Source organism: Myiozetetes cayanensis, unplaced genomic scaffold (genome assembly GCF_022539395.1).
Source record: "Myiozetetes cayanensis isolate MyiCay16 unplaced genomic scaffold, myiCay2020 scf7, whole genome shotgun sequence".
Taxonomy (NCBI): domain Eukaryota; kingdom Metazoa; phylum Chordata; class Aves; order Passeriformes; family Tyrannidae; genus Myiozetetes; species Myiozetetes cayanensis.
Window position 1 is genome coordinate 41,184,493 of NW_026087964.1, and position 26,797 is coordinate 41,211,289.

The 26,797-nt window shown below is 38.8% G+C and overlaps 2 protein-coding genes across 6 annotated transcripts in view; one reads left to right on the forward strand and one right to left on the reverse strand.

Moving 5' to 3' along the window:
- Positions 1 to 16,024, reverse strand: part of ARFIP1 (ADP ribosylation factor interacting protein 1) — a 41,142-nt gene extending 25,118 nt beyond the window's left edge. For 2 of the 5 annotated variants that reach the window (XM_050338154.1, XM_050338153.1), the window contains exons 1-3: positions 15,865 to 16,024; positions 11,662 to 11,741; positions 5,939 to 6,040 (exon numbers count right to left, since the gene is read on the reverse strand). In XM_050338154.1, coding sequence (XP_050194111.1) covers positions 5,939 to 6,040; positions 11,662 to 11,739 — 180 coding nt within the window. In that variant the 5' untranslated portion in view covers positions 11,740 to 11,741; positions 15,865 to 16,024. Of the gene's footprint in view, positions 1 to 5,938; positions 6,041 to 11,661; positions 11,770 to 15,864 lie in introns of those variants that run through there. The other 3 variants (XM_050338156.1, XM_050338155.1, XM_050338152.1) reach the window with 3 other exon arrangements.
- An 8-nt stretch (positions 16,025 to 16,032) lies between these two features.
- TIGD4 (tigger transposable element derived 4) lies at positions 16,033 to 19,264 on the forward strand. The gene has a single exon (XM_050338151.1). The coding sequence runs from the start codon at positions 16,238 to 16,240 to the stop codon at positions 17,780 to 17,782; it is 1,545 nt and encodes a 514-aa protein (XP_050194108.1). The 5' UTR covers positions 16,033 to 16,237; the 3' UTR covers positions 17,783 to 19,264.
- Positions 19,265 to 26,797: the final 7,533 nt, after the last annotated feature.

Here is a 26,797-nt window from a genome sequence, read left to right on the forward strand (position 1 = left end):
ATATATATATATATATACACATACACCAGGTTGTTTTAGATAAATATATGCCTATGTGTATGTACACAAACACATATTTGTTCTAAGAAATCTAATTTTTTTCACTGCCAAAAAGGCAAAGTTCAGTCTAAAGAACAGCCTTCAAACCTGTTTTTAAACACTTAACTAATGAGTTCAAATATATCCTGATGAAGAACGCTATCCTTGCATAAGAATTTAAAAGAGCTACCACACCATACATGACCAGAAATGTCATCAGTGACTATCAAAACAATACCTTTTTTGGCATTTATAAACACGCAAGTTATTGTTCAGTGGATACACAGTGCTGCATGTAAACTTCAATTTTTACCATGTCATTGGTAAAGAAGGGTAACTTAGGAAGGACAGATTCCCCTACTACAGTAAGGTGATTATATTTTGACAACATACTGCTCTTTTAGCTAAGTGTAAGATTTCCCCCTTTCTTTGTAAAAGGTAAGTCCAAGTCTTTAGAATTGATCATAATTTGTTGATATGTTGCAAAACCAGGAATCTATTAAGGGATCACCATTACCAAAAAACAAAAAGAAAGATGCTTCATTCCTAGTTTTCAATTCTATCAAATTGTTTATGCAATTGTCTTCCAGAAAAAGTATTTCAGTATTGTAACTTCGCTGAGACCCAGAGCTAGAGGTATAAAAAACGCACAACTCAGAAGTTTCCCAAGGAGTTTAATGTTGGACTACCTACCCCACTCTCAGCCATTTAGCATGCTTAAGGCTCAAAGAAGCAAAGCATGAAATGTAGGTGCACAGAACAGTTGCACTGGCTTAATTAGGTCTACTCAAGACAGTGCAAACCTCTATGGCATAGAACATTTCACCCACTTCAACCATTTGTTAAAATCCCATTTTAATTATTTCAAATCACCACATTAAACTAAACATATTTTAGTCAGGTTAGCTTTATTTACACAACTCTAACAGGGATATTATCAGTTTATTATACAGATCATCTAGATGTACCAGTATGCATTTTTGACATAGCAATCCTGTTGAGACAGTAGACACAGCAAAGAAGTCACTCAGAATGCATGTTCATGAAGGAATGTTGGCTGAATTACAAGCCTATTTCCAAAACAATACTTCCCATTCCGTGCTATCCATAATAATCTAAAATGAAGAAGGGAAAGACCAGAACTGTATTTTCTCCAAAAGTAGAAACTAACCTAGCCAAAACTTACTTGCTTTGTAGAAACTTACTTAACTAAGAAGCAACTAAGGAGATATCACTGTATTCATTTCTTAGTTATGCCAGTCCATTATCAATGCGTAATTAAGCATTACCTTCTCCTTAGTACCAGCAATAGGTTTAACAGATATGGTTTTACTTGCCTTTACTACCGTGTTTTTAAAACCCCACATCACTAGCTTGTTCAATGAACATATGTGGAGCAACTAAACTGGGACCAATCATATGCTTGTTTATTTTTTAACCTCAGGCCACTATAGGCAATTTGATTTGGAAACTTTTTAATGATGGATGACTCCAGTTGGCTTCAGGAAAAATTTGCAACACATCTGATTGTAAAGTTCACAGTTTAAAGTCCAATGCTACAGAAAGTTGTGTAGATAGATATAACATCTATTCAGTAAGATAGATGGGCTCCGAACTTTAACTTCTTATCCAAAATCACGTACAAATAGAGCTCCTTGTACATATTCAGCATTTTCTTCTTCTCTTTGCCCTATTACATCACTCAGTTCCTATTTTCCATGAATTAAGCTGCTAGATCCTCCAATCAGCTTAAATTCAAGCATAAATAAATGTATTCTCCAATATATTAGTCCTCACTAAAAAGACCCTTTCTACCATATCCCTTTTGATTCACCCAGTATCACACCGCAATCCAGTTTTAAATTAGTTTCCCTTCCACTCTCGTCATTAACATGCATATTTTTGGTTTTTCAGACTGTATGAAGACCACTTGACTTTTTTGTTTTATCTCCTGAAAACAGTTTTCTAGAACTGACAAACAGAAATATATTTTAAATCAGCCTACATTAATTAAACTATAATTACCTAAAGTAAAAATCCAACTATGTCAGTGAACCTCGTAAAACCTCAGGGACGAACTCAGATGTTGCAGGCAGAACATGAGTGACAAGGCTGGTGGTTTTTTTCCAGAAGGCAAAAGACAAAAAAGAATCGACCTTATCTATTTGTGCAGTCTGGCAGTAAAATTATAGAACAAGATACTGAACACAGGCACTCAGAGTCATCAGATCCCAGAGTGTATTTCATAATTCTAATAAGATAAATTGAAGACTCACAATAGAGTTGATTTATCTTTTGCAGCCTGAAGCTTATTACTGGTATTATATACATGTTTAATAATGATTTTGTTCCCATAAGAGTACAGTAAGATCCTTGAGAAAAGAGTCTATACTGAAACTAAAAGGAAACAATTGAAACAACCAATTCAGAGACTCAAACTGATATGAATTTTATATAGATTTTGTACAAGTTTAAACATAACAAATTGCTTAAAGCTGCCTGAATATCTTTACAGGCATATCAAACAGTTTTCTGAAAAATTAAATTTGATCCTATGCAGCTTTCACACAACATGGCATATTATTGAATATAGAAATAGAAAATAGAAATACTATACTTCACTCCTTCCTACAGTTCTCAGCTCCCAGTCCCCACAGTGACATTAAAACACCACTATGCTAATCACATAATTCTAACAGCATGGCAGGAAAACTGTGTTCTAGAAGTCAGGGATAAGTGAAATAAAAATGTGAATAATATAAACCAGCAATACTCAAAATATTCGCAAACCGTTCTATACACCACGTTCTTAAAGCTTAAGTGAGTTCCAACAGAGCTTAGAGAGCTGGAAAGCACTGGGTCAAGCTTTTTCTTAATGAAAGAACATTAGATATTTGATCCAACGATGACTGAAGCTACAGCTTTTTTTAGTTAAAGAGTTTCCATACATCACACAGGCAGGACAAAACTTGTTGGAATTCCACAGGCATGTTTTATTACAGAATTAGAATGTAGCAGCATATTTCTGAATGCGATTTTACAGGTAGGAAAACACTTATTTAAGTTGCCTTGTATGTAGGCTTTATACCAAGAAGATGCATCTATTAGTGCTATATCACATTCCCACAAGACTGGAACTAACACGCTTCCTTCTGAAATGACATTATGACAATCTGTGCTGTCTGATGTTCTGCAAAACTAAAGGAAGAGTTTTTTCTTCAAAGGAGGAGCAACACTGCACTGCCTCCCAAAATTAAATACTTCTCACGCTTGAGTGCATTTGCTGAAAAATAAATGTGCATTTTCAAGCCTGAGCAGCCTGAGGTCTGACGGAAGTGCTAAATAGAACATGAGTCTAGAGGAAAGTGTAGTGTTGTCATCAAAGAAGTCTAAAGAAAAGGTTGTACAACCACCTACCTCTTCATTCAGTCTATCAAAAACATACAATCTAAGCTGCTCAAGTCTTTGTCTCAAAATAGCCGTAAAAGACCAAAAAATACAGAATAAATGGTATTTTACTGTTTACATCTGAATTGTAAAACATCTAGATGAACACGTCTCTGATCATAAAAATAAGAAAGCAGGAAACCAAAATATCGTTGTTTTCCAGCTCCTCAAGGAGGTGCAATCAAAATCAGCATATTGGAATCTGAGTGCTCTAAACTCTACTGTGGTCACATACTCTTACCAAGCACTGTGATAACAATTAAAGTAGTTATGGTTTCTTGCCCCTTTCTTAAGCGACCTCATAAAAATCAGTACTTGGCTTGTCATTTCTGTAAGTTGATAGAATAAAAGACCCCTGAAAACTCAGCATGGAAATTTTGTGGTGCAATGCATATATTGCTTTCAGTTAAAAAATACCTGGCAAGGAAAAAAAGAGAAAGCATGGCATTAAGCATTAGAAATAACAAACAGGAATCAAGATGAATAGAAGGCTAAATACTAGAATTTGAGACTACCAGATTAGTAAACAGACCTAGATGTTAATTCCAAGAAGTTTGTTTTCTTTGTTTTGTTTATAAGAAGCCCTGATTATCACATATTCTGACTTTAGGTCACACATGCAGGTGTTAACTTGTATAAGATAGTTCAAAAAAACAATTGAAGTGCACTTCTTCATTGATCTCAGAAGAAGTACTGAGAAAATAATTACAGCAACAAGTTCAACTATGCCTGCATAGTATAAGTTTTCTGCAATTTGACCAAATATTTGACCCACCTCTGTGGAAGTAGAAGTTTCAAAATATAGTTGACTTCAAGTCAGCAAAATTATTAGCATGCCAGCAAAAACCCACTCTAAGTTTTATATATGGCCATAGACAGAAACTATCTTAAAATTTCACCTTTACATTTTGACTGAACAAGGACTCTAACCCAGTCAACAAGAGTGCAAGTTCCACTTGCTGTGCAGAAGCATTGCATGCACTACACTGAAGAAGCAATCATAATTTAAGGAGAAGGTAACTTCGACAGCAGTCAAGTCACAGCAGCAGCAGCAGCTTCAAAATAGTAAATCTGTTTCTCTACTTCGAGGTGAACCCAAATTCATTACCACTTCAAGACACATTTCCTAATGTTGTCCCCTTATGCATATGTACCATCTTTATAGAAATGTAGTTTTAATTTTATTAGATACTGTCCTAGGTTTTACAATTATGTTACTGATAGAGCTTAGTTGAATGAAAATCTTAAGAAACATAAGCCTTCCCTCATTGCAGTGCTATTCATAAAAAAAAAAAATCCCGATACAGCAGAAGCAGAAAAAATGCCCAGTAATAAGTGCAGTATTTTTAATAAGAGCTCTAATATGAATGCCATTTCCATCCATGAAGTTTTACACTTTTCTTACAGCCATGCTCACTATACAGCTACCCTACAACCATAGTCAAATGGTCTCAGATCTTGTTTTCACGATATATTTTTTTTTTTTTAAAATACACGTTTATACACATTTAAATAACATTTATAATTAAAATTATACATGTTTAAAACCATACTTTTAGTAAATATATTTAAATGCCATTTTTCTGTCTTATGAATAAAATTCTTGGATTAAAAATCAGTACCCTCAAGGCTCAGAATCAATAATTAGAAATGCATATACTTGATTGCATATTACAGAGTACCCAGTACTTTACAGCATTTAGAATTCAGAAAAAAAATTTCACTACTAATATACCTTTCACACAAAAAACTGATTGCAATGTGCAGTATGTGCCTTGTTTTTTTAGTCAACTTTAACAATAATTTATCATCTTTGAAAGAATTTTTCCATTAAAGTAAAAACAGAAGACAAAATTAGGCAAATTCTTATTTTATCAATATTCAGGATGTATATGTAATTTGCTTTTAAACTTGTAAAGGTTCTCCTCTCTAATCAGCATTTCAGGAGGACAGAATAAAATGTTGAAGTTCTGCTAAGTGTTCCTTTTAAAAATAATCCTGCAGTGCAAGTCATTATGGGATTGTTAGAACTCAGAGATTTCCTTAAAATCTAAGTCTCAGCAGACATCAAATAAACGTGGACAATTAACTAGTCTTTGTATTTCCAAATGAAAATCAGAGTAAAAAGAAAAGAAACCCAACCCCAATTCCATATGCTGTAGCGTGGCGCTCTCTGCTGGACATCCGAACACAAGGGAAACTGATCCTTAATGAATCAAGGTTAGGGGAAGGAATCAAAATTTGCCACTGTTAACATGTCTTTTATACAAAAAAGATTATTGCAATGTGTGATCACACTATGCTATGTCAACTTTAACAATGATCTATGAGCTTCAAAGGAGTTTTTCCATTAAACCTCCAGAAAACCCCAAGCGAAGTCTGCTATGCCCTGCACTGTAACTTCAGCTTTTCTGATAACGATACTTTGGCAGACAGCAAAGAAAATTCTTACCCTGTTAAAGCTGTGCTCATGAGAATCTTCCAGCTGTCCATTGCTAGTCACAGGAATTTCTGCTGCTGAATTTTTGGGAGACTCTTGAGCCATTGCACTTTCCTATAGTATAAGAAGAAACAGGTTAGCATTTGTCTTAAAGTTCCAATGAGCAATCCCTACGAAATTATTTGATGTATGGGTTTCATAACAGATGATTTTATTTCAAACTTCTACTGGAAATATTCTCATATACTCAGTCTGCACACATTTGTTTAATCACATCCCTGAATCACAGTTATACATTAGCACACCTCAGAAGTAACTTAAAGATCTAAGAGAAAAGAAACACTACAATTTAACCCATTGATATTGGGCAAGTAAGACACAAATGGGACGTGGGGCCAGACAAATGTTTTCCATGCACACTTGAGCCTTAGTTTCTGTGTCTCAAACTATATAAAAGGTGAGCTTAGCTAAAAAAATTGTACTAGCTATAAACAGCAATAAATACTAGAGAAGTGCAATGAGTTCATGTGTTACAAGAAAAGCTATGATTCCAAACCTTAAAATAGTTTAAGTTGCTTCTTATTTAGCCATAACATAGTGCCACCTTCTGACTAAACTGCTGGTATGCAACTCTCATGCAGTCAACAGCAGCAAACTTGAAGTGAAATGCAGAAGCACTGAAAGAACTCAAAAGCACCAATGCAATTCAAGAATCAAAGTTATTTTCAAATGCAGTTGCATCATGAACAGTAGCAGCAGCTGTGAAACTACTGCTTTCAAAAATGACCTAAGGTATAACCTAGAAGAGACATTCCCAGGAGAACCACACATCATTTACAAGCACCTGAAGAGAGAATGGCACCCTAACACTCTCCAAAATTGAGAGAAACTGAAAATTTCATCCCTTTCAAAAAGCTACTCCTACCTCTGCAAGGCAGCTTCATTAGTCATCTTCAGTGTAAACAGAAGGAAAATCAACACACAACCAAGGAAGTGTTTGTTCAATTACTTACATAAAAGTTGTCTGAAGTCTTCAAACCAGCCCATGCACTTGTGTACGACTGGCAAGACAAGGTATAGCATCAACAGGTACTTGAGAATAGACACATTTCTTCCCTTAAAGCTCCTAAATCATCAAACTAAAATAGTTCTTTCCAGTCTAAGGGTCAGGAAGAAGCCCAGCCTGAGACGAGGCTGAAGTACCAGCAGCTTCTCCAACCACACCTGACGCTTTACAGGATAACAATGTAACACAAAGATTTTACTGGTACTTATTGAGGATCACCTCCATCATTCTAATTTGGCAACATTTTCTATCCAACTGCTAATATTTCTATTTTCATGTATTAACACTTCATTTGCATTGCCGGTGCCCGGCAAGGTTCATGGAGCAGATCATCTGGAGTGCAATCACACAGCACCTACAGGATGGACAAGGGATCAGACCCAGCCAACACAGGTTTCGGAGAGGCAGGTCCTGCCTGACAAACCTGATCTCCTTTTATGAACAGGTGACCCACTTGGAGTGGATGAGGGGAAGGCTGTGGTTGTAAACTCCCCGGTCTTCATCAAAGCCTTTGACACCGTCTCCCACAGCATATTCCTGGAAAAGCTGGCAGCCCAGGTGTACTCTGTGCTGGGTTAAGAACTGGCTGGAGGGTCGGGCCCAGAGAGTGCTGGTGAAAGGGGCTGCATCCAGCTGGTGGTTGGTCACCAGTGGTGTCCCCCAGGGATCAGTGCTGGGCCCTGTTCTCTTTAATATCTTTACTGATGATCTGGATGAGGGATTGAGTCCACCATTAGCAAATTTGCAGATGTCACCAAGTTGGGGGAGAGTGTCAATCTGCTGGAGGGTGGGAGAGCTCTGCAGAGGGATGTGGATACGCTGGATAAATGGGTTGAATTCAATGGTAACGAGAATATTTAACAAGGCCAAGTGCTGGGTCCTGCACTTTGGCCACAATAACTAGGGACTGAGTGGCTGGAGAGTGACCAGGTGGAGAGAAACCGAGGGGTTCTAATCAACAGGAAGCTGAACATGAGCCAGCAGTGTGCCCAGGTGGCCAGGAAGGCAAATGGCATCCTGGCCTGTATCAGGAACAGTGTGGCCAGCAGGACCAGAGTGGTGATTCTGCCCCTGTACTCAGCACTAGTTAGGCCGCACCTGGAGTGCTGTGTCCAGTTCTGGGCCCCTCAGTTTAGGAAGGACACTGAGGGGCTGGAGAGTGTGCAAAGAAGGGCAACGAGGCTGGTGACGGGACTCAAGAACAAGTCCTGTGAGGAGAGGCTGAGGGAGCTGGGGTTGTTTAGCATGGAGAAGAGGAGGCTCAGGAGAGACCTCATCACTCTCTACAGCTACCTGAAAGGAGATTAGAGTGAGGTGGGGGTCAGTCTCTTCTCCCAGGCAACCAGCAGTAGGACAAGAGGGAACAGTCTTAAACTGTGCCAGGGGAGGTTTAGGTTAGACATTAGAAAGAAATTCTTTACAGAAAGAGTGATCAGACATTGGAATGGGCTGCCCAGAGAGGTGGTGGAGTCACTGCCCCTGAAAGTATTCAAGAAGAGACTGGATGTGGCGCTTAGTGCCATGGTCTAGTTGACAGGGCCATGTTGGGTCATGGGTTGGACTCGATGATCTCAGAGGTCTTTTCCAACTTGACTCATTCTGTGATTCTGTGACAAGCCACTCTAAGAACCCTGCATACCAACTACAAGCTGTAGAAGTACACCCAAAAAAACACCACCTGAGGTGATACATTGTCCCCCTTTGAGGATAAATACTCTCTACAACTAACTTAGCAGAACTGAATTGAATGCTGCCCTTTCAAAAATAGTGCTTTATGAAACCTTTCCCGAGAATAAGAAGCTAAACATTTAGGCACAGCTTTTTAAAAAAAATCTAAATACAGTTTTCAAATTTCAAAAAAGAGTTTTCAAATCATTTAAGAAAAAGTATGCTATAAATTCAAGGAAGTGGTGACTTCATTACACAGTAACTTATCCCATCAATCCCTCTCATGGAGGATCCAGAAAGTACTCTCTTTCAGCACTGGCAAGGAATACCTCCTATGACATATATTCACATTGGCCCAGCATACCAAATTTTCTACACAGTCCAGTCTTCACCCACAACTGGAGCACAGAACTTTTATTTAGGTCATTCTTAATGCAACTGAACAAACTCAAACCTTGTAGACTTTAAGTAAATGAAGATATTGAAGCACACCAAAAGGTCTATGCTTACTTTTTAAGTACTTTTAAACCAGTAATTTGTTTCATTTCATAGAATATAGAATATCTCAAGTTGGAAAGGACCTATAAGGATCTTCACAGGGAGCTGCTACACACCACCATTAGATCAAATGTTCTAGTTATGTACCATATTAGATTTTGATTTAGGAAATCTGTCCAGTAGATCAAGTTTCTTAAGCTTGCTCTGAATCTCACATCTGCTGCTTAAGCTCTAAGACTGCTAGGAACTACACTTCTACTTGACATGGTCAAGTGAAGTATTGTTCAAAATGCTTGGCCTGTTACAGCTACCTGCATGATACAGAAACACTGGCATAGGCTAACACAGATATTTTTGTGCTTCTTTCTGCAAATTATCAGAGAATGCAGTGCAAAGGGAAATTCCTGTACTGCCAGGGGATACACTTTGTTTGTCAGGGATCACAAACAAAAATGCACCTCTAAATTTAACTAAATGCAAAACAAATACTTGGTTTGGTGCTTTTCATTAAGAATCTCAAATCACTTTGCAAATATTGACATTGATATATTTTTATACATTTATTCAAAGATATACCCACTCAGGCATATGCACGTCTCTAGCAAATACATATATTAAAAAATAAAATTCATCAGCTTCTCTGGACAACTTTTGAAATCTACTACAACCTAGAAGCAATTTCATTATTTTTTTAGGCATTCCTACTTGAGTCAAACATGGGTATGTAGTTCAGAGAATGCAAAAAATTACTTGCTAACTTCACTTTCATGCTATGTTTGAACTATAACATAATTTTCCATTGCTGAAAGGAGGACATTTCACCACTCTACTTTTCCAGTCCCTACTGTGAGCCACACAGTGTCCCACCTCCCAACCTGGTGACCGCAGTCACCACACACAACTCACTAGCTTGGCAAGGGACCTTTTCACCAGGTTAATTTTTTCCAGCTTCAGTGAGTTGAATCAGTTTGCAGTGAGGTCAAACAAGTACCAAAGACATGAAACGAGCAGCTGAAAAGGGGAAATGAGATAAGCTGCTAATTTGACTCAGACATAACAAGAAACCACTGCCTGCATTTTAGTTTAAGCTAACACTGCTGTCAAGAAAAAGTCCTTGCTCTTTTCCCCAACTCTTCCCCATATCAGCTTTCACCACTCCTTCACTTCTTCCCTGAGCCAGAGCAATGTATTTGTACACCAAACACCATTCCAGAAACACTGTAGGTTAAAAGAAGGTGACCTATGCTCAAAAAGAGGATGGATAACTTCTCCACTCTCATCAGTTCCCCAAAACAGTTCATCACATGGCTCCTACACTTGCGCCTATGAAACTGAGGGGGTGATAATACAATAAGAAAATACTGAAAATGAAGGATCGCTCTTGGTCACAGCATCAGCTTATTTCAGCAGTGCAGTATCTCAAAATACTTACTATACTTTCTGTACTGTACCCTACTATCAAAAAACCCAGCCATTTCTCTTTACCTCTGCATGTGTGTTCCTGTAACCTCAAACAATCATGGTGATCTTATGGATCTGAGAGGAAACTAAAGCATCAAACCACAACAGTACTTCTGCTGAAAAAGTATGATTGCTGAATCAAGTGCCCCCTTGGCAAGTGTAGCCCACAGCTGACCTAAACTAAGCATACAAAGAAACTGAATCCTCAGAAGAAAATTTATCATATGTAGGAACAGCCTAAAGTAAATCTTAATAAGTTCCTAAATTTGTATTGATGTATCAAGCATAAATGACACAAGCACTACAGAAAAGCATGACATTTCAGATGGCCTTTTTATTTAGAAAAAAATAGAATCATCCTTCAGTAACAATTTACAAATATCAGATTTGGAGATATGCTAAATAGCTGTGGAATCACTACTCTGTTTTTACTAAGAGTTTAAAAACAATTCAACGGCATTGAAACTCTAATAGTGATAAAATCAGCATTAGTTTTTTCATTTTTACTCTAGAACAGTCACAAAAATGTTTATTTTTGTGAAACAGCCTCCCAAACACATTCTGATCAGCTAAATAATATCGAGAACCTTAGGAATTTGTTCATAATTTCAAAATATCACAGACTTCTCCATAAAGAAGGAACAAGCTGTCTCTGCTCCCAAGAAAAAAAAAAAGATTCACTACTTCAGCAGTAGATAGAATACCCTGTTGTAGTGAGATTACACAAAGATTGTTGCCTTTTAAATACCAATCCTTTTCCTTGCAGTACTTACACATTTAAGAATCCATGCCTAAATCTGTTCAACTTACAAAACAAATACTGCAGCACAGCAACTGACTACTGTTTGAAGCAATCCTTCACTGTGAATTAATCGGAGTGCTCTTAATAGTGTCTCAAAACCAACCCCACCCGCTCAAGATGCTGAGCGTGAGCTCATAGCCCCACACTAACACCACTGTGCTATGTATAGCCGAATTTCTGGCAGCCTGAAACTGGTGTCTGGACCGGTTGAGTACACTAATATAACTATCACCCAATCACCTCAGAGCCAGACTGGACCTCTTCCGCAGCAGGATGAGATTCATCAAGTGTTGTGGATTCGCTGCTGTGTTCTGACATACCTGAAAACCAAATAGGTTTGGCATGCATTAATTGATGTGAAAGGAGCTGGGCGCTGCACCTTGCAGACACTGAAGCAGGTTTTCAGAAAACATTTCTTTTACAAGTTCTGCTAAAGCAAAGTGCAACCTCCTCCCTTTGATGCCTTTAGCTCTCCACAAATCTAACTGAGACTAGGAATACATTCTGCCATAAGCTTCCACTGCCAAAGCAACCTTCCCCCACAAACGACTAAACTTGCAACATAAAACCCAGGAAGTCAAACAAGGTTCTTCAGCTGGTGTATACTGCCACCTGTAACAATACACTGACTACCATTGCAAAGATCACTATTTTGTTTACATGAAACTTATCCAAATATTGCAAGTTTATATTGATGCTGAGCCACTGAAACCTACTAAGCTGCTCAGTCTGTTACGTCTACTGGAAACAGAATCCCTTTCATTTTAGTCTCAAAAAGATCTCTGCTACAGAGGCAAAGACAGACAATGACACTGAGCACATGCACAAGAAATCAACTCAGTAAGTACTCAGTAAGTGATCATGGAAGATGAATCACATATCTAATATAGCTTAAATAAGAAAAGTATCTAAATTCAATTTCAAATAGCTGGTAACTACAGGTGACACTGCAATTCTCCCAGCTGTTTGAGAGAAGGAGACAACCAATCATTAAAAATTAAACAGTCTGTCAGTATTGAGTATAATCACACATGACTTCAGTTCATTAAGTCTTGCACCATTTTATACATGTTCAGACACATACCAAATTAAGAAAAATTATAAAGAGATCACTATTTGTATTTATATTGCATTTCAAATGCCTAAGCTATAAAAAATTCTAATTAAAGCAAATAATTAATAAGGTAAGCAGCTCGCATGACCAAAGGCTGAGAAACTGAATCACCTAAATCATCTAGATCATATTACATTGAATTACATTTACTTTGAAAAACCAAATGTAAAGTAAGACACTTGCTCCAGAAAAACACTGCATGAAGTTGCATTTTTCTACTATCAATACAAAATTCCTTTTGAAATAATTAAGAAATAGGTATAACATCTGCACATATCTTTCTCAATTTTCCAAATTCCTTTTGAATATGAAAAACCATATGGCAGAGGTGCTGTTTTCCCACAGTCCTGTCCAAACTTTGCTTGTGGTTGAAAACAACCTCTGTGCTTAACAGCTTACTTCTGAGTAGCCAAAAAAGTCCATTATGGATTAGAAGAATAAGTGAGATTACCACGCTCTGCTGGTTAAACAAGAAGCTAAATTCATCTTGTAGTACAGTCTTCATTAAGGCAATCTGTTCCTCAATTTTACCACATCTGTGTTCCTAGAATTATGTTTGTATATCACATACAAACTGACATACCACAGGAACACTGTTTAAAACTGTTAAGTGCTATAAGTAGTAAAAATAATTTTGATAGACTTAAGAACTTTTAATAACCTAACCTAGAGGCATAAACCGTCTCACAAACCCATGCAGAAGACATTGCATGAAGACAAATAATTAATTTTTAAATCCAAATTAATTCACCATTTGTGTTAATTCACCAATTTTGTTGTGCAGTATTGTTTTCCTGCAAGAAGTGCCAACACTTTCTACTCTGCTCTGCAGGATCACACTGACCAAGTTTAAAACATGAGAAGAGGAAAAAATGTAGATTAAAGGTGGCTTTCATTAAAAGTTCAATCGCACTTCCTAATTTAACTACAGAATTTCCTGATGACTGCTTCCACAGTAAATAAAGTGGGGACATAAACATCGAATGCTGGATGCAAGGATGAAAACTTTCTACATCTTCACCAAGATTCAGAAGTGAAGACATTTACATGAAATTGCAGCAATGATGGCATCTGCATACATTTATCATTTATATTTAAGGTTCCTTTACAGAAATGCACACAGACTCTTGAATCTCTGTAGTTCTTGCAGGTGCCAAAGGGCTGTTCTTTATTGGAAGTTGCTCATCCTCAGTCCATCATGAATTCTGCATTATCTAGTTGTTGGGGGTTTTTTTCTACTAAAGTAGCCCCAACTTTGGAACATATTAGGTGACTGAGTGGGGTACAAGAACATTTACTACTATCAGCTGCAATTACAACACCACCGAGATATTCTACTTGGGAAAAATATGCTTGATCCATAACCTGACATGAATTTAAGCCTGAAACCCTGTCCTTATCACTCCACCCTTCTGGATTTTCATTTGTCCCCCCCAGACCAGTTCTGCAAATCCACGCAAATACTGCAGCAGAGCAGAAGGGAGGACACAGACTAAAATCAAGACCCCTCTGGCGAAGCTACCTTAAATGCATATTAGATTATAGCCTCAGTCATTTTAAGTTTTGTTCACCATAAATAAAACCACACAATTTTTAACTCCTGGGGATTTATGTATCACTTTTTCATCTGGCAAAGTAAAAAGCATACCAAAGCAAAAACTTGTAAACAACATAATAAGCTTCCTCTAGGATAAAGACTTCAGAGACATTTAACCAATTATAATTAGTGGTTAGACGAGCACACTTATGAACTTTTAATAAAAAAGGCAAAATCATATTTGCTTATTTATGCAAATATGAATTACATGACATCAACAATAAATTAGTTTTGAATAAGGAGTTTATTCTTCACATAGTTACATCACTTAGGTAAATAACTTATGGTTTCAGAGATGAGAACCATGGGATTCTCAAGAATCAAATCTGCTTTTCTAAGCAGGATGCACTGGCTCTTTTGCTTGTTTTTAATTAATTGCCAATAACGCAAAAGCAAGATAGTTTCTGCCTAAATGAAGTTACTACAAACTTTTATTGTTGTCTTATTACTCAATGGCACAGATAAGCAATACAAGTTTTTGTAACTCGTAACTGCAGAAAATCCAAGTGCTGGGGAAAAATAATGATTTTACACATATTTTCTTAATTTTGATTTCTAACTACGAATACTTTCACTAATTCTTGTCAAGATAAAGATCAATTGTTTTTTTAAAAAGACTGTAAAGAGCTGCATTAAACACTTTCTGCTGGGATCATACCATAGTTTCCTCTTAATGCTATTGAAGTCCCTAGCTGCTCCACTTACAAGATCTAACTATGACTGAGAGAGAAGATATGATGGAGATAAAGACTGGACAACAGGGCTGTCACTAACTTCCACATCCCCACGATAGGTCAACCTGCTCCTGAACACTTTAATGTTCTTCTTGTCTCCAGATTAGGTAAGCCACGGGCTCCCATTATGGCTTCAACTTCTACCAAAACGGAAAGAAGCAATATATGAAGATACTGCTTCCAATCTGTTCTCCTGTGTAACTTAATCCTTATATTTTTACTATGTGTCTGTACACCCATATACACATAAACATATATACAATTCAGAATTTTGGAGCTACACTGATCAAATAACTTCTTTCTCCAGCCCTGCAAAAGAACCCTTCAGTTACCTTTTCTAGAGAGTCAGCACTTAGAGCCACCCACTGCAAAGTGGGTGACTTTCTTTGCTACCGGTGACACCAAGCATAAAAAAAGCACACATGAGACACTGAAACTACATCCTGAACCGGACCTTCAGGATGATCCCCCTCAGAGCCCTTCATGCGAAATGGAAGGCTATGAGGGGGTGCCACTTAAAAATTACATATTAGAGATTTACTATTTACTAGAAGATTTCCTAGAAGAACTGCATCTAGTTTGTAAACAAACACCACACACAACACCCGCTTGTCACACGACGTTCCTCACAAAGCATGGGAACCACAGCGTTCCCATGCTTTAAGAGCAGCGAGCAAGAGACAAATTGGCACACTTAAAACTGTAATTGCCAGGGTGTGGAGCAAGTCCCGGGGGCACGAAATTCACGCCGCTTCCCTCTCTTCTCTCTCTCGTGAACCAAGCCCGGGTTCTGCCCTCCCTGTCCGGGCGCCCAGCGCCCCCCGCCCCGGAGCGGGGCCCTACGGGACGGGCAGACCCCGGCCCGCCCCGCCCTCCCGGGGAGCCCCGCGGGGTGACACGTCGGACGGGCCGGAGCGGGAGGCGCGGCCCGGCCCTGCCCGCCCGCCGCGAACGCGGGGCCCAGCGGCTGCCCCGGCCCGGCCCGGCCCGGCCCTCACCTGCGGCGGCGCCGCGGCGGCCCCGGGGACGTCGTGCTGCGGGGGACGGCAGGGCGGGACGGAGGCAGGGAGAGGGGGCAGGAGGCGGCCGGGCGGGGCGGCGCCGGCGGCCCCTCTCCGGCTTTATTTTCTTCCTTCTCCGGTGGCAGCAGGAGGCGGAAGCGCCGCGCCGGAAAGGGGAAGAGGGCGGCGGCCGCTCTGCGCTGCCTATGTCTATGGTCGCGGCCATGGCAACCGCGGGCAGCGGCCTCGCCAAGTGCCTGCCGTGCCCGTGGGATCGCAGCGCCGTCTGGGAACGCCGGCCGGCGGAGCGGGAGCGCGCCTGCCCGCCTGTGGATGTGGATGTGGATGTGGATGAGGGGACCTCGCTGCCATGGCAGAGGCGCCGCCCGAACACACAGTGAGGAGGAAAAAAAGCCTGTCTATCGAGGAGAAAATCGACATCATAAGCGCCGTGGAGAGCGGCAAGAAAAAGGCGGACATTGCAGCCAAGTATGGCATAAAGAAAAACTCCCTGTCTTCGATTATGAAGAATAAGGAGAAAGTTTTGGAAGCCTTTGAAACTTTGCGGTTTGATCCCAAAAGGAAGAGGCTGAGGACCGCTTTCTATGCCGACCTGGAGGAGGCACTGATGAAGTGGTACAGGATCGCGCAGTGCCTGAAGGTGCCGGTGAACGGTCCCATGCTGCGCCTGAAGGCGAATGATTTTGCCCAGAAGCTCGGACACAGTGATTTTAAGTGCAGCAATGGCTGGCTCGATCGTTTCAAGTCGAGGTATGGTTTAGTTTTCAGAGCTCAGCCTGTAGAAGCAGCTGCTGCTACTACAGTGGATGCTCCAAATGCTCCAACCCTTTGGTACCAGAATGCGCTTCCTTATTATTTAAATGATTATCAACCAAAAAATGTGTTTCACGTACAGGAGACTGGATTGTTGTATCAGATGTTACCACATAACACATTTGCATTTAAAGGGGAGACTTGTTCTGTAGGTAAACTAAGCAAAGAGAGAGTAACTGTAGTGGTGGGTACAAATATGGATGGCTCCGAGAAACTTCCACTGCTTGTTATAGGAAAAAACAAAAGTCCACGCTCTTTCAAAGATGTGAAGTCATTGCCTGTGGATTATGAAGCAAATGACAGCGCGTGGATGACTCCAGAAGTGTTTGAACAGTGGATGCATAAACTCGATGGCAGATTTCAAGCGCAGCAGCGCCGAGTGGTTATTCTTGTTGATCCTCTCCCAGCTCACACCGAGGTAAAGAACCTGAAGTCTGTCAAATTAGTGTTCTTTCCTCCAGACTCCTCTTCATGTCTAGCTATGAAGCAAGGGGTTATCAGAAGTCTGAAGGTTAAATACAGGCACTGTCTTATCAAGAGATTTGTTGATTGTGTAGAAGGTAATAAAGAGTTTATGCTGACCCTTCTTGATGCAGTTGAGATGTTGAACCTGTGCTGGAGGGAAGTAACACCACAGACTATTGTAAAAAGTTATAATGGAGCAGGATTCAAACTAGAAACCGAGACAAATGGTAACAGCAAAGAGGTTGAAAGTGACCTTGATTTGATTGCACATGCACAAGCAGCTGGAGTGGAGTTTCCAGAAGGCTTATCTTTGGAGGAATATGCAGCTCTAGATGATGACTTGGTAACTTATGAAGTGCCCACAAATAATGGAATGATGTGTGCCAAAGAAAGTGTGTCAGATAAAGCTGGGACATTTTTCGGTGATGAAGATGAAGATGAGGATGAGAATGAAGGTTGTCAATTTCAGGGAGCTGAACAGGCTTTGCCATCCAAAAATGAGGCTCTGAGTGCTTTAGATACCCTTCGGAAGTTTCTCAGAAGTCAAGACACAGATGATTCTCTTTATGATTCCCTAGCTGACTTGGAGAATTTTATTCAACATGTAGCATGTTAATAAATATTTTAGCAAAGTTGGAAAGCATGTAATTAGAAAAAAAAATTATGTAAGTAAACAAAGGCAGATTAATAACAAGTATTTTGAAATGTTCTCTGGTGTGTTTTGCTCAGGTTACTAGATGTACATAACAAAAGAAATTTGAAACTATGAAAAAGGGCTGAAAAAACCCTGAAATTTTACACAAAATTAGGAACAAATGACACAAATTTGGGGTGAGCTGAAACCTGAAAATGATAAATATAGTAAGTACAGTGGAGGAAAAAGAAGTTTGGTGCACTTGGGATAAACTGATGAGCACTTGGAATTCTTTCTTCAGGAAGAGATTAGCACTTCTATGCATTAATAATTCCACTGGTGTCTTTGGTTTTTTGACGGTGTAGTAGTGCATATTTATCAGCTCGGTGCTTTTGATATATAAACAAGAAATTGGATAACACAGAAAATATGTGCCTAAATTCTGAGAGTAAGGGTTTTTTAAAATAAACATTTTTGTCTTTAGTCAAGAATTCTGGCCATCATTTATTCTTGCAGCAGGTGATGAACAGCAGAAAGTTACCACAGCTTTGGATGTGTTGTTTTGGTTTGGGTTTTTTTTAAAACTGCACACGTGGATACACACGAATGGCATAATTATTAATCCAAGAGGCAAACAGACAAAGCTTTACTTGGGCTTTGAAGAGATCCAAAAGGAAGGTCATTCTCTGCCTTTCAGCCTTTTTGGTACATGGATTTGATGTAGGTCTTTCTCTGCAACTCCGTGTATTTCTACAGTAAATACAGAAAAAAATCAGCTTCTGCACTAAAACCCTCAGTGATCTCTTTGTTTTATTTACAGTACTTGAAGACTTTGCTGTAGGATTCAATGCACTAATGTGGTTTGTCACTGTAAATCCCATTAATGAGCGTGCTGTTTGCACAAATGCAGTATGAAGTTGAGTAAATCACCGTACATTTACATGTCTTCAAGTATGTGTTTCAAACAATGTAATCATAGCAGAGCCAAAAACCAGAGTCTATATCAAGTGTTCTGCTTGTGGCTTTTTTCAAAACCTGTTTTAAATCTTTTCTGTCTCTATCAGTTAAAATTTCTTTCAAAAGTTTAATATATATAGATATAATAGATATAATTAGAAAAGTTAGAAATAATTTTTCTAATTTAGAGGAAGAATAAAATATTTTATGGAAGCCCTTTAGGAAGCCTGTGTAATAAAGAACATGTTATGGTGCCTATAATTAAACCATGGGAAAAAATCTCATGCTTATTTGATTCTTCACTTTTCAATAAATGGTTTGGCTAAAGCTTCGTTTACTGTTTTTTCTGGTGTAGGACAAATGCATCAAATTGTTGGAAGACAGTGAAAATACCAGGGTGGTTTGGTGAGAAAATGCATATGGCTAAACTATGCATGTTTTACTAGAACCCCTACCAAAAAACCCCACAAACTTCTGGCTTTTTATTGTGAAATATCTGATGTGAATTCCTTTCAAAAGATATTCTGATTAAATAGGAAATTTCTGTTGAAATCCAAATAAGTAAAGTCCTACATGAAGATTTATAGATTCTGTGAAAGAGGTACCCCTCTGAATTAGCTCTTTTAACTATTTGTTATTTTAAAATACAAATGCAAAGTCTTTTAAATTAGGAAGCTGTGTGACATTTTGCTTGCTTAAATACTTCAGAATGAACTTGTGAAAAGTACTTTCTATTTTGCCTAAACTTATTTGAGACTTATAGATAATTTTCCTATAGTAATCCTTTGATTTAAAACATATTTCTTTGCAACAGCTTCTCCAGCTAAAAGCAAGTTTAGGAAAAAGTTTCTGTTATCGATACAGTAAATGTGTATATTCATTACAATATGACTCCCTGTGGCCCTTATTGGCCCAAGTGCCAGATAAAGAGAGCCTCTGTTTCCTTCTGAGAGAATGCAGAGTGTGAAAATGTTGGATCTGAATGAGAAGGACTTGTGCGTATAAGCAGCAAATCTTGGTTAACCAAGGATTCAACCTACAGGAAGTGCAATCTTCACAAGAAGCAGCTTAGGAAATCAGGAGGTGGGAAATAACGTTGTTAGCTGGTAAGGAAGGAAGTAAATTACTGAGTACTGTCATACTTGTGGCATGTAAACAACAGGAAGGATTTACTATTTGACCTGGACTTTGAAGGTGAGTTGTGAAACTTGCTTTAAAAAACATACAACCCATGGAAATCCTGTATTTTTAGAGAATATATTTTTTTTCCTAGCCTCCTAGTTCATTCTGAGAAACTAAGTTAAAATGCACTCACTGAAACTGATTTTGTAGGTCACACACTTTATATTCTAACGCCATAGCTTTCAAAATTATTTAGAAGCCCAAATATTTCTCTTCACTTGGATTTTGGTCACACTGATAGTCAGAGAACGGCAAAACCATTCTGAAGCTTGTTGCTGTTTTGGCTGTCTGTCACAGGGAAATGCAGACTTGCAGATCTGAAATGCTAATGGCAAAAAAGGGAGTGGTGTGCTATATAAATGTTAATCAGTTTAGCCTGTGTACACAGTCTGAGCTAGAGATTTCTTTGCATTGTCTATGTAAACCACCAGGACACTGGCTTTTTGTGTCTGCAGTGGTTTCGTTTGGAGGGAGAGGAAGAATATTGCTCTAGACTGCACCATATTTAAAAGAAGAACCTTTTCTACAAAAGGCAGCTTCCTAAGGCTGTCATTTGCTGTACTAATTCAGATATTAGTGTGGACAACTGCGTGCTTTTTTCTGTAGCATTTCTGCTTCATGCTAGGTTAGACAGTGATTATGTTCTTCAGCGTCAAGTCAGTGAGGTTACTTTCAGTAACCCAAAGTGAATTCTAGAAATGTGAACTGAAAATAGGAAGTTTTAAAAATATAACTGAATTCTAGACAAGGCCAAGATAGAAAAAATATTTGCAAAGTACATTTGATATAATCAAAAGCATCCTCAGATTCATTCTTGAGACAAGTAATATGTAAAATTAAGTATACTCTTCAAAAATACATCTGTATTTGAAAATTTTAATAAATATTACCCTGTGATATAGTTTTTTGTGGTTTACTGTTCTGGATACCTTTCAGATCTATAAAACTACATCTTCTTTTGAAACTGTTACTGAAAGGAAGGTTGCCACCTCTAACGGTAAAAGAAAATTATTAACGAGTTTTTACACTTCACCGCACAGGTGAAGTGTAATCCATGTGAATTGTCAGCCTGCACACAGGTCATCCACTGGCTGTATCATTGTGGGGGGTGAGCTCCAGAGCTGGTTTGCATCGTCCACTTCCGCACTTGTGTTACTTTGTGTGCCTCTGCAGGGCTTGGTTATAATCACCGGGGTAGTGACTCACCTGTCTGAGAAAGTTGTGGTCTGATGGGATGGTGCAACCTCACCCCAAATGCCAAATGAAATAACTCATAATCTATTGTTTGAAAACTGTGAGACCGGGGATTGCTGAAGAGGGCAGCAAGTGGTCTCAACTCTCCTGGGCTCTGCTCAGTAGCGAAGCTGAAAGAGCTCTGCTCTCTGGAGCGCTTCCTTACAAAACACTTGCTAATCAAGAATTACTTCAATGTGTGATAACGAGTTCCTGGATTTCTCATCTGAAGTCATCCACTTCTCTTGAGAGATGTGCTGTGGGGCTGCCACTGTGTCATGAACAGAAGAAGATAACCTACTGAAAGCACTGCTTCTAGCAACATTGGTGCCTCATACTTCTAAACTGTATAAATGATGCAATATGATATTTTGCTATTCAAAATTTTTTTTTTCCCCTTCTGGCCTTTTTCAGCCATTGCCTTACATCATTTTATAATAATTTCTATCCTGCTAATTCTAGCGTTAATGTTAGGATTGTTGGCCCGACCTCCTGGCAAGCTGCTTTCCTCCTTACTCTCCTTATTTCTAATATTATCTTTGTAGGTGGTATTTTTGAATCGTCTCATGTATCAGCCAGTATCACCCTCTTGGTACATATCCTCGTGATCTCAGGCCCTAATTTCTCCATTACTGTATTTAGTGGCCTTCCTGAATCCTTGCTTCATTTAGCTAAGAACATTCAGTATGTCCTTACTTATTTTTGGTCTCCCAGGATCTCTGAGAGAAGTGGTAACAAAACACGCATCTTTATCTCCTTTCAGGAGCGTCTCAATTTTTTCTTTCTGTCAGTGGTCACTCCTGACCTGTTTGTTTGAGATTCTCAATTTGACATTTATTATCTTTGTTTAAACCTTTCCTTTTTCTCTTTCATCCCTTACCCCTATCAGCCTGTACAGCATCCTTGCCACAGTTCACTTTTACATTTACATTTCTAAATATCATACCTTTAGCCTTAGCTCTTTAGATCTTTCTTCCTTCCTCTTTTACTGGCCTTAATATTTAAGCTACATTTCAAAATCCCTTTTCCTCCTTTCCATGATTTGGTGTCCAGTTCTCTTCTCCAAAACCAAATATTTAACTCTTTCTGGAGACATCCAGTTTTTTACTTTCCATTTTATTTGGCATGTCTTCATGTTACCCTTACATCAAAGATTATGTAGTGATAAAAATATGTAATTTTCCCTAATTTTACCTCTTTGCATTTTATTTTTTCTCCCATTCTTTATTCTTAGTCATTTCAAGTCTTTACTTTGTTTGAGCCTTTCTTTTACACTCCTGATCACCAGCATGAATTTTATTCGTTTTTTTAAAGCTTGTAAAAAACCAAACTCACAAACAAAACCTGCACAAAGATAGAGTTTGGGGCTGTGTTACAGTGTTGCATAAAATAAGTCAGACTGAAAGCCAGTTCAGATATTAGCTAATTTCTATCAAGGTTTTTTATTTGAACTTACATTTTCTGTTGTTTATTTCCACCCTTTTCTATTTTAGTAGTTGTTTGTGAGACTTGAGATATTTGTGCCCTGTTTGGCTTTGTAGCCAGCCCGTATGGCCTGAGATAATGGAGAAAGGCAGGCGGATCATAGAAAAGGAGGAGTTAAAAAGCAATGTCCTGGTCTATTGAAATTCCCCTGCAGGAACTCAGGGAGAACTTGCAAGTCAGGTTAAGCAGAACTTATTATTCAAAACCAATATCCAGAGTCCTCTCTAAGTCCATATCCATACACAAATTAGCCTCAGAAATTGTTACAAGAGGCAATACCACAGGTTCTCTGAATTTCAGGGGGTAAGAAATGGCCACCCATAATTCAGTTCCACTTCAATGTTAATTGGCACAAGTTTTTTTTGTGTGTGGTTTTTTTTCTGTTTGTTTGTTTGTTTGTTTTTTCCTAGAGCAAAACGAGACATGATCTATGTAAACTGCCTGTCACTGCACTGCCCAGGGCTCACCAATGTTCAGTAAGCAAACAGACATTTATTTGCCTAGAGACAAGGCAAGGCATTTCTATGTAAGAAGTGTAAAGTCTAGAAGTTGCAGTAAGAGTCAGATGAGCTTAAAAATTGGCATGGCTTTTCAGAAATTAACTAAGAGACACTTAGTAGGACAGATTTGGGACCTGAATTAGAAATACTTTTTACATGCTGTTCCCAACAACTGTGGAACTATTTTTCAAAAGCCGGCTTGATGGATATAAATTTTACTGCTCTGAGAAAAAAATTACTATCAGCATTACATGTACATTCAATACATGTCACAGACAAACACAACAATTCAAATTCCAGTAGAGGCAGTTCCCTGTGAGAGCTGAGGGTGACCAGACTTCAGTGCATTTATATGGGGAGCGTCTGCAGAGAATTAGGAGCAGATGTGGCATACATTGTAGACATGCAACAGCAAGATAGAAATACAAGTACAGGCAGACAGAGCTACAGGCTCTTGGCTCTGTTTGTTGAATGACTAAAAAGAACCATCCAATAGCACATCAGAAAGGCTTTCCCTGTATGTCCCATTACTGGCACAATTTTTTCAAAAAGCAATAGAAATTCTCTTGTGAACCAAAAGAGACTTAAGGTTTGATAATTTCCTGCCAAGTTGATAATGCTGTGCTTCATACTCTTGGAGCATGTAGAAGTTGGCAGCAGAAACCCAAACTACAAAAGGTAAAGCTGAAGTAAATGTGTAATAAAACCAGTAGTTTTTTCTGTCCCATTCTCATCTGGTCTTCACTCATCCCATGTAGAGTTAGGTGCCCTAAATCATACAACACCTTAAAAGATTTGTCAAAATCTAATTTGTTGCCAGCAACTTGCCCACTACAGCTAACAGAAAAACATTTGTCAAACTTAACGCTTGGATGGTTAATAACCATTTTGCAATTTCATAGTTAAATACCTTCAAAAATAACTTAATAATTCCCTAATGATATTCACACCATTATCTATACCCAGCCATAATGCACATGTGCAACTCCAACATGTACTCCTTGGGAAATGCCTGCATTCTCAGTGATGATCTGTTGAGGACTAACACTGGCATGGCAGATAGAATCCTGGACAATGAGATTATATGAAATTTACATTAATGTAAGCTTCCTAAGGGATTATTTAGAATGGGGATTAGGGAGCTTTATGAATTTAAAACTTCCTTTGGATTTCTTCATCGTCTTACTTCATCTCACAGTGGGGAGAACCCAGTGGCTTGTATTGATGTAGCCTCACAAAGGTGATAATTTTGAACAGTGTTCTTTGCAGGGAGCTCTGCTAGTGTTCACCAGCATATTGGTCTGCAACAAGTAGGAAGAAATCTTGCAGTGTGTGTAAAACAGCCCTCACTCTCCAGCCAGGAGGAGGTTTAACTGCTGCTCTGCCTCCTGAGCGGGCTGAGCCAGTGTCTTACTAGGATGCCGACTCCTCAGGCAAGGCACATATTTGTGAGATTACATCTTCCAAAAGCAGTAATGCAGGTACTGGTTTGCTTTTAATCATTCATTCTGCACTCTTCTTTCTGTCTGCCATTCCATCTCCTCAGATTTAAAAATTTAAAAATTCCCAGTCAGCTGCCTGCCTGACCTGATTGATCCCCCAGTTCAGAAATCTGGGATAGTTCTGTGCCATCCACCCGCCTGATATACAGGCTTTAAATATAGCTCCTATATTTGGCAGGCATATTTTTTGTCTTTTTTTTTTTTTTTTTTTTGAGTAGTAGATACTTGCCTTCTCTAAAAGCATTTTCAGCTCTACTGGGAAAAGAATGGGTTGTGAACCTCAAATGAACACCACATTTATCTCTGTGTGGAGATACAGTGATAATAATTTAAACCATGTGGAGATCTGCCCTTACTGACATTCAAGGGGGTTGTAGAACACAGGCTAGGTGTGAATTGACCTTTGCAGATATGGTAGAAGACATAAAACTTCAGAATTAAGTACTCAGAACCAAAATGGATTAAGAGGAGAATTATACATTCACTTTTAGGAAGCTTCTATTTCCTATAGGGCCATATCTAAAATTCTTTCCATCAGGAGTTTCTTTAGCAGCCATTACTTAGCATTGACCTCTTTTACTTTTGATGCATCTGCCTGTAACTGGACAAATGCCAGTTCTCACAGAATTTTGGTGTTGCTTGCCTTGTACTTAGACTACACCTAAGTATAAAAACTACCTTCTGATAGAAGATTAAGTTTCAGATAGGAGGATAGAGGCAGTACATGTAGCAGCCTGTCAGGCCCATGATCTTCTCACTTCAGACCACACTTGGTGCATCTACACTTTGGCACAGGTGACCGTGTGACCGTGGCGTGGATAGATATGTAGAAAAGGAGCCCTAAGAGTTAAGGGGTATCAGTCTGGGTACTGCTATTAGGTTATGTAATGGGGCTGCTAGCCCATACTGAAGTGTACGTCACAGATCTCTACAGCAACCAAAAAAATAGTGAAGGTAAAATAGTGAAGGTATGCCATCTTGCACTGCCATCACGGAGATAGGTCAGAATATGGATTCCATCTGAAAAGGAGCTACAGCACATCTAACCCAGCTCTTTGGGAAGGATTTCTCCCTGTACCAGACTCAAGCAGAAGGAAGAGGACATACGTGGCTGCTTGTATTTTGTCAAACTCGACGTTTCTACAATTTACACAAATTTATGAGGTTTCACTAAGTGACCTTTTGGTAAGGTCAGCACTTACATCAAATTCTTAAGGTTTCACTGAGTGACAGCTATATTGTAACTTAACAGGAAGCCATTCTGTATATTCAGACATGATGAAGTGAATAAACATATAAACTTACTTCAGCCATATAATAAACTGGTATAACTTCTTACAAGGAATAAGAAAGATATATCTCAGAGGGAAAGAAACAAAAATAATGTAGCAGAAAAGACATAAGGCAAAATTTATGATTTTTTTTTCTTTCAGATAGTCTTGGAGCACTACTGTCAGCAATACTGAACTGGAAGTTAGATTTAAACACAGGGTGTTGAAAAGGCATGCTTTCTGTCACAGTTCCTTTCAGCATATCTCTCTCTGGGTTGTAACCGATGGTGTTTTGGATGAGTATCACTAAAAAGTATTATCACCTGCATGAAGACTTGGTCAGTGATTAAATACACCACATGTTGGGATGGGGTACCGTTTCCAGAGAAATAAGAATTGTAGGTAAGATACTACTCACATTACCACCTGAAAATGAAGGTGCAGGTATGTAATTTTCCAGGTTTCAACACGGTGCCTGAATGATTTCAGATCCTAGACAAAAACATACAAATTCCTGGAATAGCATCCTTGGTATTGCAAAGACTGTTGAAAACTGTTTGAGTTAGCAATGTGTGGGTTTAACACAATCACTCTGACAAAGGGATGTAACACATTAACGTCTCTGACGGTTGGTCAAACCAGTAGTAACAATGTAGTGCCATATCCAAAATCTTTAATTGCATATTTTTTTAAAAAAGATGTGTTTTGAAAATATATGTAGTTCCATTTTCAAATAATCACCACTGCTTCATTCATTGCTTCAGTCCTAGTTTCCACTGGTGTAGAGGAGCAGGCAAAGTGCCTTCAGGAGCACCAACACATTTCTGTATGGGGGCCTGAAGTTAAAAAGGCACATGCTCAAAATGC